At 38.7% G+C, this 11,589-nt stretch overlaps 2 protein-coding genes across 5 annotated transcripts in view; one reads left to right on the top strand and one right to left on the bottom strand.

Moving 5' to 3' along the window:
• Positions 1-5,609, top strand: part of esr2b (estrogen receptor 2b) — a 68,103-nt gene extending 62,494 nt beyond the window's left edge. For all 3 annotated transcript variants that reach the window (XM_086274703.1, XM_086274701.1, XM_086274702.1), the window contains exons 9-10: positions 2,483-2,809; positions 4,645-5,609. In XM_086274703.1, coding sequence (XP_086130829.1) covers positions 2,483-2,809; positions 4,645-4,756 — 439 coding nt within the window. In that variant the 3' untranslated portion in view covers positions 4,757-5,609. The remainder of the gene's footprint in view (positions 1-2,482; positions 2,810-4,644) is intronic.
• Positions 5,610-6,870: 1,261 nt separating this feature from the next.
• The window catches only part of syne2b (spectrin repeat containing, nuclear envelope 2b), a 140,125-nt gene continuing 135,406 nt past the window's right edge, over positions 6,871-11,589 (bottom strand). For both annotated transcript variants that reach the window (XM_086274697.1, XM_086274696.1), the window contains 2 exons: positions 9,218-9,267; positions 6,871-8,996 (listed from right to left, as the gene is read on the bottom strand). In XM_086274697.1, the coding sequence (XP_086130823.1) occupies positions 8,786-8,996; positions 9,218-9,267 (261 nt within the window). In that variant the 3' untranslated portion in view covers positions 6,871-8,785. The remainder of the gene's footprint in view (positions 8,997-9,217; positions 9,268-11,589) is intronic.

Raw genomic sequence — 11,589 nt, 5'->3', positions numbered from 1 at the left:
GCTGTTGAAAAGGCTGTGGAAGTCCCTGTATTAAACACGTAGACCGGTGACACAAAAATCACCAAACTCGGACAACCACAGACTGTTTTCCTTCGTGGTGATGAAGGAAAACGCTGGGTTGGCATGAAAACGGGCATTTATTCCCTTCAAAGACCTGCAGTTCAAAAAAGCGCCCCTCCGACAGCCAAACCCATCTGTTCTCTGATTGGATTGTTACATTTGTGATTGACATGACATTGACCAATCAGATGAAAGGAAGAAAAATAGGGTCAAAATTCGTACTTGTAACTTGCAGGGTTTTTTTGGGCTAAGTCCACACACAAATCTTTTTTACGCGCACACAAATCTTTTTTACGCGCACACAAATCTTTTTTACACATGCAAATCTTTTTTACGCACACACAAATATTTTTTACACATACAAATCTTTTTTACAAGTACAAAATATTTATGACCACATTTGGAGCCCATAGCCATCCTCCCCGACTTTTGACCTAGCACGTTTTTGCTACCTGTAGCAGCCGTCCGCGGAGCAGGTATCCAGGAAAACTAGTCGATAGTAAACGATCAGCCAATAGGTGCAAAGGCCACTCACACTGATTGACAGACAAAGTCATTCTGCTGAAAAGTCGCATTATGAAATAAATAGGCCATTGGGAAAAACGGGATTTTGAAATAAAGACTGACTTTGAAAAAAGGACATTTTGGAATAAAAATGGTTGGGAATAAACAAGATGCCTCAGGAATAATCTCTGTTATTGTGATAAATAATGACCATGAAATAATATTTCACAATAATAAGTAAATTTATATAGCAGAATGCAATATATTTCACAATAATGAGCTTTTTTTTCAAAATGTGTTCCATTTAGAGATGGCACGATACCACTTTTTTATGTCCGATACCTATTCCGATATCATAAATTTGGATATCTGCCGATACCGATATGAATCCGATATAGTGTTTTTTAATCAACAAAAATATCTTGCTGCATTTTGTATAAGTTCATACTCAAGTTTAAAACAACAACTACACTAAAGCTATTCTGTTATACCTGTATGCAAAAAAAAATATTTCATAGTTCAGCAATACTGATCAATCTAATAAACTTCAACCTACACCATCCTCCTATTCTGGTATTTTAAAGAGTACTTAGCGTAAATATTAAGCAACCTAACTAATAGGGTTCCAACTCCCAGCAACAACAAAAATAAATAAATAAAAAATGGGGAACCACCCCTCACGCTCCACCTCATGATGCTTAATCGACGTAATCAACCTTAATTTGATGCAGTGTGAAAAAAAATGCACAGAAATCAATTATTTTTCAAGAAATATTAAATAGATTCAACATCTTTCTTCAACAAAATTGCAGACTGCACAGATGGTACCTTCCCAAAGGAAAAAGTACTATAGCTTACTAGGGTATATATATTAGACTTAATAGTCACTATATACAGTAATTGACTTCTATTCATTTTACATCAAATTAAAACTTTGGGTGTCAGATAATTATTTATTAAAAGCTAGACATTTTAAATGAGAATAAGAAAGAAAAGTATGTCTTTGTGCCCCCTTTTCCCAGTTAATGCCCTATCGGCCCCCCTGGCTAAACTTTGCTAGATCCGCCCCTGCACAGTTACCAGCCGTTAGCTACGTAGAAAAAGATCCTCGAGTAGAAAGTAATATTAAATAAATTCTAACAACAGCTGATCAAGCTTAAATGTGCTGCTGTTGTTCAGCCACTGGTTTCCTCTTTCTGGTGCAAAGTGGGCCAAAAACAAACCAGAGAGACAGACTCGCGACAGAAAAGCCGATCAGCTGATCGTTAAGCAGTTTCATGATTGAAGTAGCAGCAAGAAGAGGCAGTCGTTTGTTAAGCTTAACGCAGGAATGCTTTACAAACATTTAGAGATGGACTTACACACTTGCTTTACTTCTCTCGGGGATAACTTTGTCGGAGATGAAATGCCGGGTTGCTAGTGAAGCTCCAAATGCTATCCAGACCACTGACAGGTCCCGCATGCCACAGCCGCTCTATCACGTGATGCATACTGCTCCGACGTGCTAACGTTCTGAGGTGAGTTACGGCGTGTTGCAAGTTTGTGAGGTGCTTTCGTGATATTTAATGGATCGGATTACATTTTTTATTTTTCTCCGATATCCGATCCAGTAATTTAGGTCAGTATCGGACCGATACCGATACGTAATATCGGATCGGTCCATCTCTAGTTCCATTATTTCAAAATATCATTCTCACATTACATATCTGTGTCTTATTTATTCACATAGTTATTTATTTCATCGTGTCCTATTTATTTATTTAATTTTGAACACTTTGGAGTTCCATATACATCAGGTTTCATTTGAGATATTAACAGTTTAACTGCTTTTCATTTCTTTGAGCGATCTGGTCCTTAGTTGTTTAATTCCCTTTCTTCTTTTCTTTTGGGCTCATGGTCACGTTCCCTCTCATTACAGTAACAAAGGCATCGACCACCTGTCCTCCATGAAGAGGAAGAATGCGGTGCTGGTGTACGACCTCCTCCTGGAGATGCTGGATGCCAACACAGCCAGCAGCAGCAGTCAAACATCATCATCCTCGCCTGGCTCTGACACTTACTCTGAACAGCAACAGTTCCCCCCACCGCCATCTGACCTGCAGCCAGGCCTGGACCAGATGGCTACAGCTGCTGACAATACCACTGTGCCTCCAGCGGAAGTCCCGGTCCTGGACGGACATCTGCTCACCCTTCAGTCTACATCTCCATCACAGAATTTAGCAGGGTCTCACTTGGACAGCAACGAGTAAGTTCTGTTACTGCACTTAAAGCAGACGTGTTAAGTTTAGAAACAAAGAAAGGTGATGGAACAGAGGATAAGAAGGGAGGATAAACTGAAGGAAAAAGGAAAAAACAAAACAATGTAGGTAGAAGCTACTGGCAGGGGGATGGTGGATGAGTAGAAGACAAGAAAAAGGGAAGATAGGAGGCAAATGAGAAGAAAAGGAAGGTAGATGAGGAAAAAGGTAAAAGTCGAGAAAGAGATGAAGGAAGACAGAAAGGAAAAAATGCAGCAATAAAGGAAAGAAGCACAGTAATGATGGACAGAAGGAAAAAGAAAAATGAAAGGCAAGTCAGCTTGACCCACAAGTGTTACACAAAAGCCTACAAGTTATAATAACAATATATATATATATATATATATATATATATGTATATATATATATATGTATATATATATATATATATATGTATATATATATATATGTATATATATATATGTGCTTATTAACTAACATTCACAATCTGATGGACGCATCGGAGAGCAGCTTAGGGTTAATATCTTGCCCAAGGATACTTAGCATGTAGTCTAGAGGGAACCAACATTAGATGACCCGCTCTGCTACAGCCACCCTGGCGTGATGTCAGGCTGGGATGCAGCTGCTTGACGGATGGAAACTCGTTCCATGAAGCTCTCTGTTTTTGAGCTAATATCATGGTCACGAGAAGTTTTGAGGTCTGTAGTGATCGACTCTACAGAAAGTTGGTGACCTCTGCAGTGACCTCTATGATTTTGCATGGTTGATCTGATATCCTCGTGTTGGTGTTGTTCCCAGATCATCATACTAAATGTTGTTCCAGGATCAACATTGCAAGTGACCAATCAGAATGTTGTGACGTCATACTTTTGCGACTTCGGGAAAAACCGGCGTAAAACAAAAAACTGTACTTAAGCTGCGTGAAACCGCCTCTGTCCGCCGATCAACGGACCCTGACCCTAACCCTAACCGTAACCGTAACCCTTTAATAAACAGTAAGCAGAATTGATATTGTCCTTGCAACATTGGAATTTCATAAATGCACGAATGGCTTGGCGCGCAAAGGAATAACGTCACAACAATGTGATTGGTCACTTGCAATGTTGAACCTGGAACAACATTTTCATGATGGTCTGGGAACAACACCAACACGAGGATATCAGATCATCCGATTTTGCATGGCTGCCTACCACAAATGGCTGAGTTGCTGTCATTCCCAATAGCTTCCTTTTTTTATTATTATTATTATTACACCACTAACAGTTGATTGTGGATTATTTAGTTGGGAGGAAATTTCACCATTGGAATTCACTGCGCTCCCGAGAACGACCCATTCTTTCACAAATGTTTGCAGAAACAGTCTGCATGCCCCTAAGCATGGTTTTATACACCTGTGGCCATGGAAGTAATTAGAACACCTAAATTCAGTGATTTTGAGTGGTGAGTGAATACTATTGGGAATATAGTGTATTTATATCCAAAGAGCAGTTGAAACTGTAAAAAATGCCAAAGATAAAACAGTGTGATAGGAATAAAATAGCATTTTTAAAACAAAAAGGTGATTCTCAAATGAGGAATAAAGTTGCTCATAACAACTATTGATTTTCAAGCTTGTTAGAACTTAACTTATACTTTCCATGTGTCTATTTCTATTTCCATTTTTTTGTAGCAAAAGTCTAAAAAAACGAGGGGTATCTCAAGACTTGTGCACAGTACTCAAACTTCCCAAAATGAACTTTGACTTTATTCCATGTCCAGAGTGCTTAAGAATAGCAAATCATTCCCTTCCTCTGGAAAATAACTGTAATAATTTCCCTCACAGTTACATTTCTGCGGAGCACCTGTCACTGGATAATAGGGATGCAGGTCCAGGTCCATCGGTGGAGCCAACAACCTACGTCATCCCTGATAGAGTTGTCACGGAAACAGCTTGAGAGTGACAGAACTGACTGAGGCTAAACCTTAGTGGATATTCATCACCCAAAGATTGGAAAAAAAAAAACATAAAAAAACAAAACAGAAAGCGCTGTTGTGAGGTAAAGTTTCTCTTGTCAAGATTTTTGTAGTCTTTAAAAATTTTTTTGATCGAATGTATATTTTGTGTGCGTAAATATTTCTTGTGAATGTGCACTACCATCGCTGTTCATAAGGACATCACTGGCTGGCTGCCCGGCAGCCTGTGTGCGTTTTTTTTGATAAACAGTATTTGTATCTCTTTTTATCACCTTGATGTAACATCCAGAACAAGCCATCTACAAACCGTCTCCACTTACTCATAAGGGTGCACTTGGCCAACAAGTCAACGTTCATTTCTGTAAGATTTGTTAGTCGTACAAGGACGTAAAAGGACGCTGTTCTCTGTCACCCTATTGTGTTTTTTCTGCTTTTATTACTGTGCACTTTGGTGTTTTAATCTGTGCCTGTTTACGCAGGAATTTTCTACAGTCTTTGTACTTATCTGTTTGTGGATTCGATCAACAGTATGTGGCCTTTTACCAAAACGACTGTTAAACTTGTTCTCTGTTTCTCTGGTTAAACTAATGCTGAATTTATACAGTAAACAGTGGCACAGACCCCTTCTGCAAAGGCTACCAGCAAAATTTGAAAAAAGGAAAATTTCACAATTTAGTCATAGTAATACATCTAATCTGATATAATGAGCTTTAGCAACTTTTTTTCAGACTGTTAGATTTAGAATCGGAACAGCCTGACTGCCTTAAACAAGCCATACCTAAGCCATATGTTTGTACAAGCTAAAATGCACAAAATTAAATTACTTTACAACAACAGAAACTTAGTTTTTTATACTTGATTTCAGCACTTGAAGTTTATCACACTTGAAGCTACTGATCTTGGCTTTACTAATATGCTAATGGTAACACTGGTCACTGTGACATCACCCGATGGTTGGTGAGCCCCCATGATGAAGCCTTGAGTGAAGAGTTTTCATTGTTGTCCGTAACAAAGAAATTTGGAGATAAGAAAAGTCTAACTCGTTTTTAACTGTGAAAATGACATAAATATCTTAGATAATCCTCCTTTTTAAAAATGCCCAGAATTGTGAAAATTTACTACCTTTTTCATTATTAATTTTAAACTACTGCCTGAGCCCATAGTGTTTATTTAAGTCACAGAGTAAGCAGTTCTTGACAGATGTAAAGTCGTTGTGTAGCCAGGCAGATTGCCCCCTGCTGGTCATTAAAAATAATGTAGATGTGTATGGTACATGGGTGTTGGCTCCTCCTGTCAGAACCTGGGAGCTTTTCCTTCCCACTGTTGCCAACTGCTTGCCCATAGGGAGTCTTTGTATTGTTGTAGGTTTTAGGGTCTTTACAGTAGTATAAAGCACCTTCAGGGAACGGTTGTTGTCATTTGGCACTGTATAAATAAAGCTTAATTAAATGACTTAGCACTCTATGTCAGCAGTGTAACAGTAAGACACCAAAAAAAAGAGAAATGTGTTTGTTGCACGTTGCAGATTTATCCATGTTCTTAGCTGTAACTTCTCATGTAGACAAATTGAGCTTTGGCATCAGTCCAGAATCGCTCTGTTTTCAGGGTTGAGAAACTGTTGGCTGTTGATATTTTCCTTTAAAACTATTCAGCTTCTTGTACATATAAACCCTTAAGGGCTCATTTGTGTGTCTTCTTTGCTTTATGATCTCATTAACCACATAAGACTTGAGAGAACAGCCTGTTACTTGGAACATCAAAACTGCAAACAGCTTATTTTCTGTCACACAAAGCAAACTAAAAGGAAAAAGATGCACCATGTACTCATTCCCAAGTCATAAAATGTGCCACTTGTGTGCCAGTGTAAATTTAACCTTAGTGCCAGATTATTTAACCACTGTTAATAGACCAATATATGTTTACTCTGCTTTATTTCCTGATGTTTGTGGATTGTGCGCACATGAACACACACCCAAATCTGATGCTGAAGCTGTTTCTGTTGGCAGTCTGTGCACGCCGCACACACTCGTGTCAGATCTTGTGGATTTTTTTCACCTGTCTTTTCTGTGAACTCACAACCAGCAGCAGCAGCACATCGTGGCAAACATGGTTTATTGTCAGTTCAAAATTACAAACAGTACATCCCATAAATAAGAGATCACAAAATAAATCAAACTTTACACACCTTTTGTTGTTTCTGTTCTGTGAGGCTTTTGTGCCGAGGCTGAAATTATCTACAGTTTTGAATTGCTCATAGAATCTTCTTTATAACATTTATCAGTAACTTTAACAGTAAATTACACACATTTAATGATCTTTGATTGTGCATGGACACAGCTACATTCACCTCTCAAACGATTTCTTGCATTCAAGTTCAACTCAAATTGTGCCGTGTGGCTCTTGAGACGCGCTGTTCATCTGCACTGGAACAAAAAACAATTCAGAAAAATCTCATGTGTACGTAATAACGGGTGATCGTTGCAGACTTTCGTGTCATTGGTCGAGTTGGATAGCCCTGCTCAAGTTTAAAACCTCAAAAAAAAAAGCTGTACAATTTATGATAAATACAGCTCAAAATAAATATAAAATACCCTTTCATAATACATGGGTGAGGTTACATAAAACAAAAAGTCACATATAGGGCCAAAACCACAGTCAACTACCAGGTCTGTAGATGAATTGTGTTTTTAGCCTTTGGGGGTTGTTGTTGTTGTAAAGCTGCACATCGACTTTGTGAGGAAACTGTCATGAGCAAATTTGACAATAATATTTACCCACTCCCTAATATTTTAGAAGTAAAAATGGCAGTTACCTTTGGAAGAGAATTTGTTCCTACAGCTGTTAGATTTTTATATTCATTTATATTGTTTAATATAACAATTTTAATTATCTGTCTGAGCTACGGGACACCTGAGAGGATGAATTAAGTATATATGCATTGCTGGCTAGCCCACCAACTACCTGTGAACCTACAGCTCGTTCTTTTAGGCAAAAAGTGCCAAACAGCAGGTGAACAAAGTTAGCTGCTAGCCGGCTAATGTGCAACTTTGGAAACAGCAACCACAGCTGCATCAAGGTGACTCTTAGGTTGAGTGATCGGCTAAAATATCACACGTATATCATAGGAAAATATTCATCACACTGACTCTTAAAAGTTTGTTTATCACATTTTCAATATATCAACTTAAGAGTTTTTAAATTACAACCCAGCTAAATAGCACAGTTGAAAGCAACAATTTACCCTTTTTTTCTCAGTAGTTTTCCATTATATACAAGATTCATTTATAACATTAAAAGAACATTATGAGTTAAAAGAATGGTTGTTCTGTTGGATACACAAAGGCATGTCTGCTAAGGAGTCACTGCCATTATTTACAAGAAAAAAACTCTTACAATTCCTATTTTAAATATTTCAAAACCCAAATAAGAAAAAGAACACGTGTCTTTTCCTTTCTGTACAAAATGTGCTTTTAACAACTGCCCCCGAACCTAAAGAAACCCCCTAAACAAACAAAATCGGTACAAATAGCTGCAGTGGTAGAAAATGGCTGGTGTACTCCTCACATTTCTTCAGTTGCTTTGGTGATAACCGCCCTCGAATCCCTCATACCGCACTATACAAAATAGAAGATATCAAAATAAATCGTGGAGCCTTTTTTCCTTTTGCACCGTCTGAATCTGAAAAGTGTGAAATTGTTTCAGCGGGGAAATCAGCTGGCAAATCTACAATCTAAAAATCACAACTTAAACACAGCAGTAATATGGCTTCTTGTTAAGGAGCATAAATAAATAAATAATTTAGTACAGCAATAAAGTTTAGAGTGAAGAACACATGATTCCTTCAGACATGAAGAACTGTGCTTCATTTTTGTATGGGAGGGAGCAGGTACATGACCCGTCACATTGTTAACGGTGTCTATTTGGGATTTTTACCTCCAATATATGGCTGTTTTTGTTTTTTTTCTACTATCCCTTTATAAGGAGAACATGGACACAAAGTGTGGCAGTGATCATGTGGGTGGGGGGCCGTTGGTGTAGTGCAGCATGGGGTAGAAAGATCGGGCAAAGTTGTTGGTCAGTGTACAGCTGTAGTTCTCTTCAGAGAGAGGCACCAGGCAGGCCAGAACCAGGAGCATGAAGAAGAGCAGGTGCAAGGGGAAAGCAGCTCGCAGAACCCGGTAGAAGAGGGGTCGCTGTGGGGAAGAGTCCTGTCTCTCCTCCCTGCAAGTGGATAAATGTTGAGAGAGTAAAGAGATGTTTATGTTGTTCACCAAACAGAACAAAAGTCAAAAACAACATCTTTATTTTTGTATTCTCAAATCTGCAATATAAACAGCCGTTTTGCACTTTGAGATCTAAGATTGTAGTTTTTTGTTTTTTTTTTAGAATAGAGACTGATTTAAGGTTCATTTAACTCTGACTCTAATTAAATAAAAAGGTACCTTTTGGTTGCTGATTGTCTGACCGGAGCTGCCTGCAGACCAGCCTCCTCCTGAATCAAAGAAAAAAGCACATGTGTTTATCACTTGGACAGCGGCTGACAACACTACACAATGGTAGAATGGTGTGTAATAAGAAAGTGAATTTTGCAGAAAATAGAGATTTTTGATAGGAAACTGGTCTCGAAGCACACTGGGAGAGATATCTGTGCAGGAAGTGTGACTTTATCGCGGTGGAAGCAAAACAGTGAAGGTAAGACAAAATTCATGACAATTTTTTCCAAAGATCTTTTGCTGCTGGTTCAGTGACTTTTGGTCAGGGAGTTTTGGAATCTGAGAGATGTCGGCTTTCAGCACCCAACAGCATGTTCGTGCTTTGTGTTTGGTTCAGTGGTTGTTGAAATGGTTTTGTGAGCTTTTAGCTGAGATTGTGACGTTTCTGTGGATACCACACATGTCTATATTTAAATAACAGATCTCACAGTACATCCCATTAAACCAGATCTTCTCCTTCTTGCCTCTGGTATGGGGGGCACTGGGGGTCAACACATTAATTGTTTATTGCTTAATTACTTTGTGTAGTATGAATGGCCATAAGGGAGGTTTTTATCAATAGGAACAGCTGTAAAACTTATGAAAATGCAGTAAAAAGTTCAAAATTTATGCTTGTGTTTGTTGTGGTGAGCAGCACATAAAACTAGTTATTCTAAATGGCTTCAAGCGCACATTCAGATCTGAGAGACTCATTTAGACACTGATCCATGGCTCTGTGTTACAAGCACACATTTCAGCTTCTCTGCTTTTCAAGGACACTTTATATATAGTCTTTTTTATGTAATATACAGTACTGAACTGTAACTTTAGTCTTTTTCTAGGCAGCTTGTTTTTTTACAGATTTACTACCACTGGGGAAACAAGGACAAGTTTGAAACCTTTTGTCCTGCACAACCGAAAATTGCTGAAAATTAAAACGGGTATGACTTTATCCAGCTCCTAGTTTAGTTATTATAAATTCTGCACTCTGCTTTGTAGACTCCCATGTCATTGAAATGCAGCCAGATGCTGCTCAGTTTATGTTTTCACTCCTTTCTTTGCGTTTTCCCAACTCGCTTGCATTTAAATCGGGCTCCCAGTCTCGCTGTGTACCTGGCCTGTACCACTGCACTTGCTGTCCCAAATACCGATGGGCCACTGATAACTGACATATGAAATTATCCCACAGGGTCTATTGTTTGACACCTCTGCTTTAAAACTCCAAGACATCTTTGGTGAAGACCCCAACCCTAACTAAACCTAAAAGCTAGGCAATCAGAATATGTTTAGAAAAAAACCCTCCAAAAAACCCAGATAGCAATTTTTGACTTTCTCCCCAATAAGTCTGTTTCAGAGGGTTAAATGTATTATGGTCTCATATAAATGTTAAAGAAAAAACAGGTTCCAGTTTGAATATTGTGTTCCCTGGAAGTTGTATGTTCAGGAGTGATCCTGAACATACAACAAAATGACCTTCAGTAGGCTCTGTGCTCTTTGCTCACTGCCCAGCACTGTGGAGTCCAACTGGCATTTAAATGGTATTGGTAAGGAGTAACGCCACTCCCGAGATCAATTTAATTTATTTATATGGTGCCAAATCCCAACAAGAAATGCCACAAGGTATCTGTGATTGTAGGGTAAGACCCTACAATCAGATGACCCCTATGACCAATAAAGTAGGAAGGAAAAACTCCCTTTTAACAGGAAGAAAGCTCTGGCAGAGCCAGGCTCAGGGAGGGGCGGGGCCATCTGCCCTGAGCAGTTTGGAGTGAAGGAAGAAAGACAGGACAATAAACACACTGTGGAGGAGATCGATATCTAATTAATGCTTGCCAGTACAAGTTTCTGGAATTCTGCTAGAGGGAAATATGCCATTCCTCCAAAAGATATTCCGCCCTCGAGGAAAATCAGGATTTGCTTTGCTTGTTAGCAAGTTAGCATTAATCACAAGCAAAACAGAGCAATACTTGTTTTTGTTTATTGTGACCAGCGTGCCTAATGAGTCACAAATACACAACAGTGACTGTGCAGTTTACAAGTTTTACAGTTTTACTACTGTTTACTCTCATTGTAAAGTCAGGGTTTGTTGGGCTGTTCTGACTTTCCGAGCTGGAAGTCCGAGTTGATGGGAATCCCAGATGAAAATTCTAATTGGGAACTGGGAAATGTGGACTTAATGTGTAACACATCACAAGACTTTTGCCTCAAATGTACTTTGAGATGAAATCAAACATCCACACTACCAGCATGCCAGGTGAATGTGTGCATGTTATCAGTGTAGCTAAAAATTGCTCAGTCTAAACACTTGAGTAAATTTACTATTTTAATATTTTGCATTAATA

This window comes from Aulonocara sp. 'chitande type north' Nkhata Bay, linkage group LG19 (assembly GCF_057382095.1).
Source record: "Aulonocara sp. 'chitande type north' Nkhata Bay isolate Kocher_YH1m ecotype deep benthic linkage group LG19, A_spYH_male_GT1.1, whole genome shotgun sequence".
NCBI lineage: Eukaryota > Metazoa > Chordata > Actinopteri > Cichliformes > Cichlidae > Aulonocara > Aulonocara sp. 'chitande type north' Nkhata Bay.
This window is presented reverse-complemented; position numbering and strand designations above follow the sequence as displayed.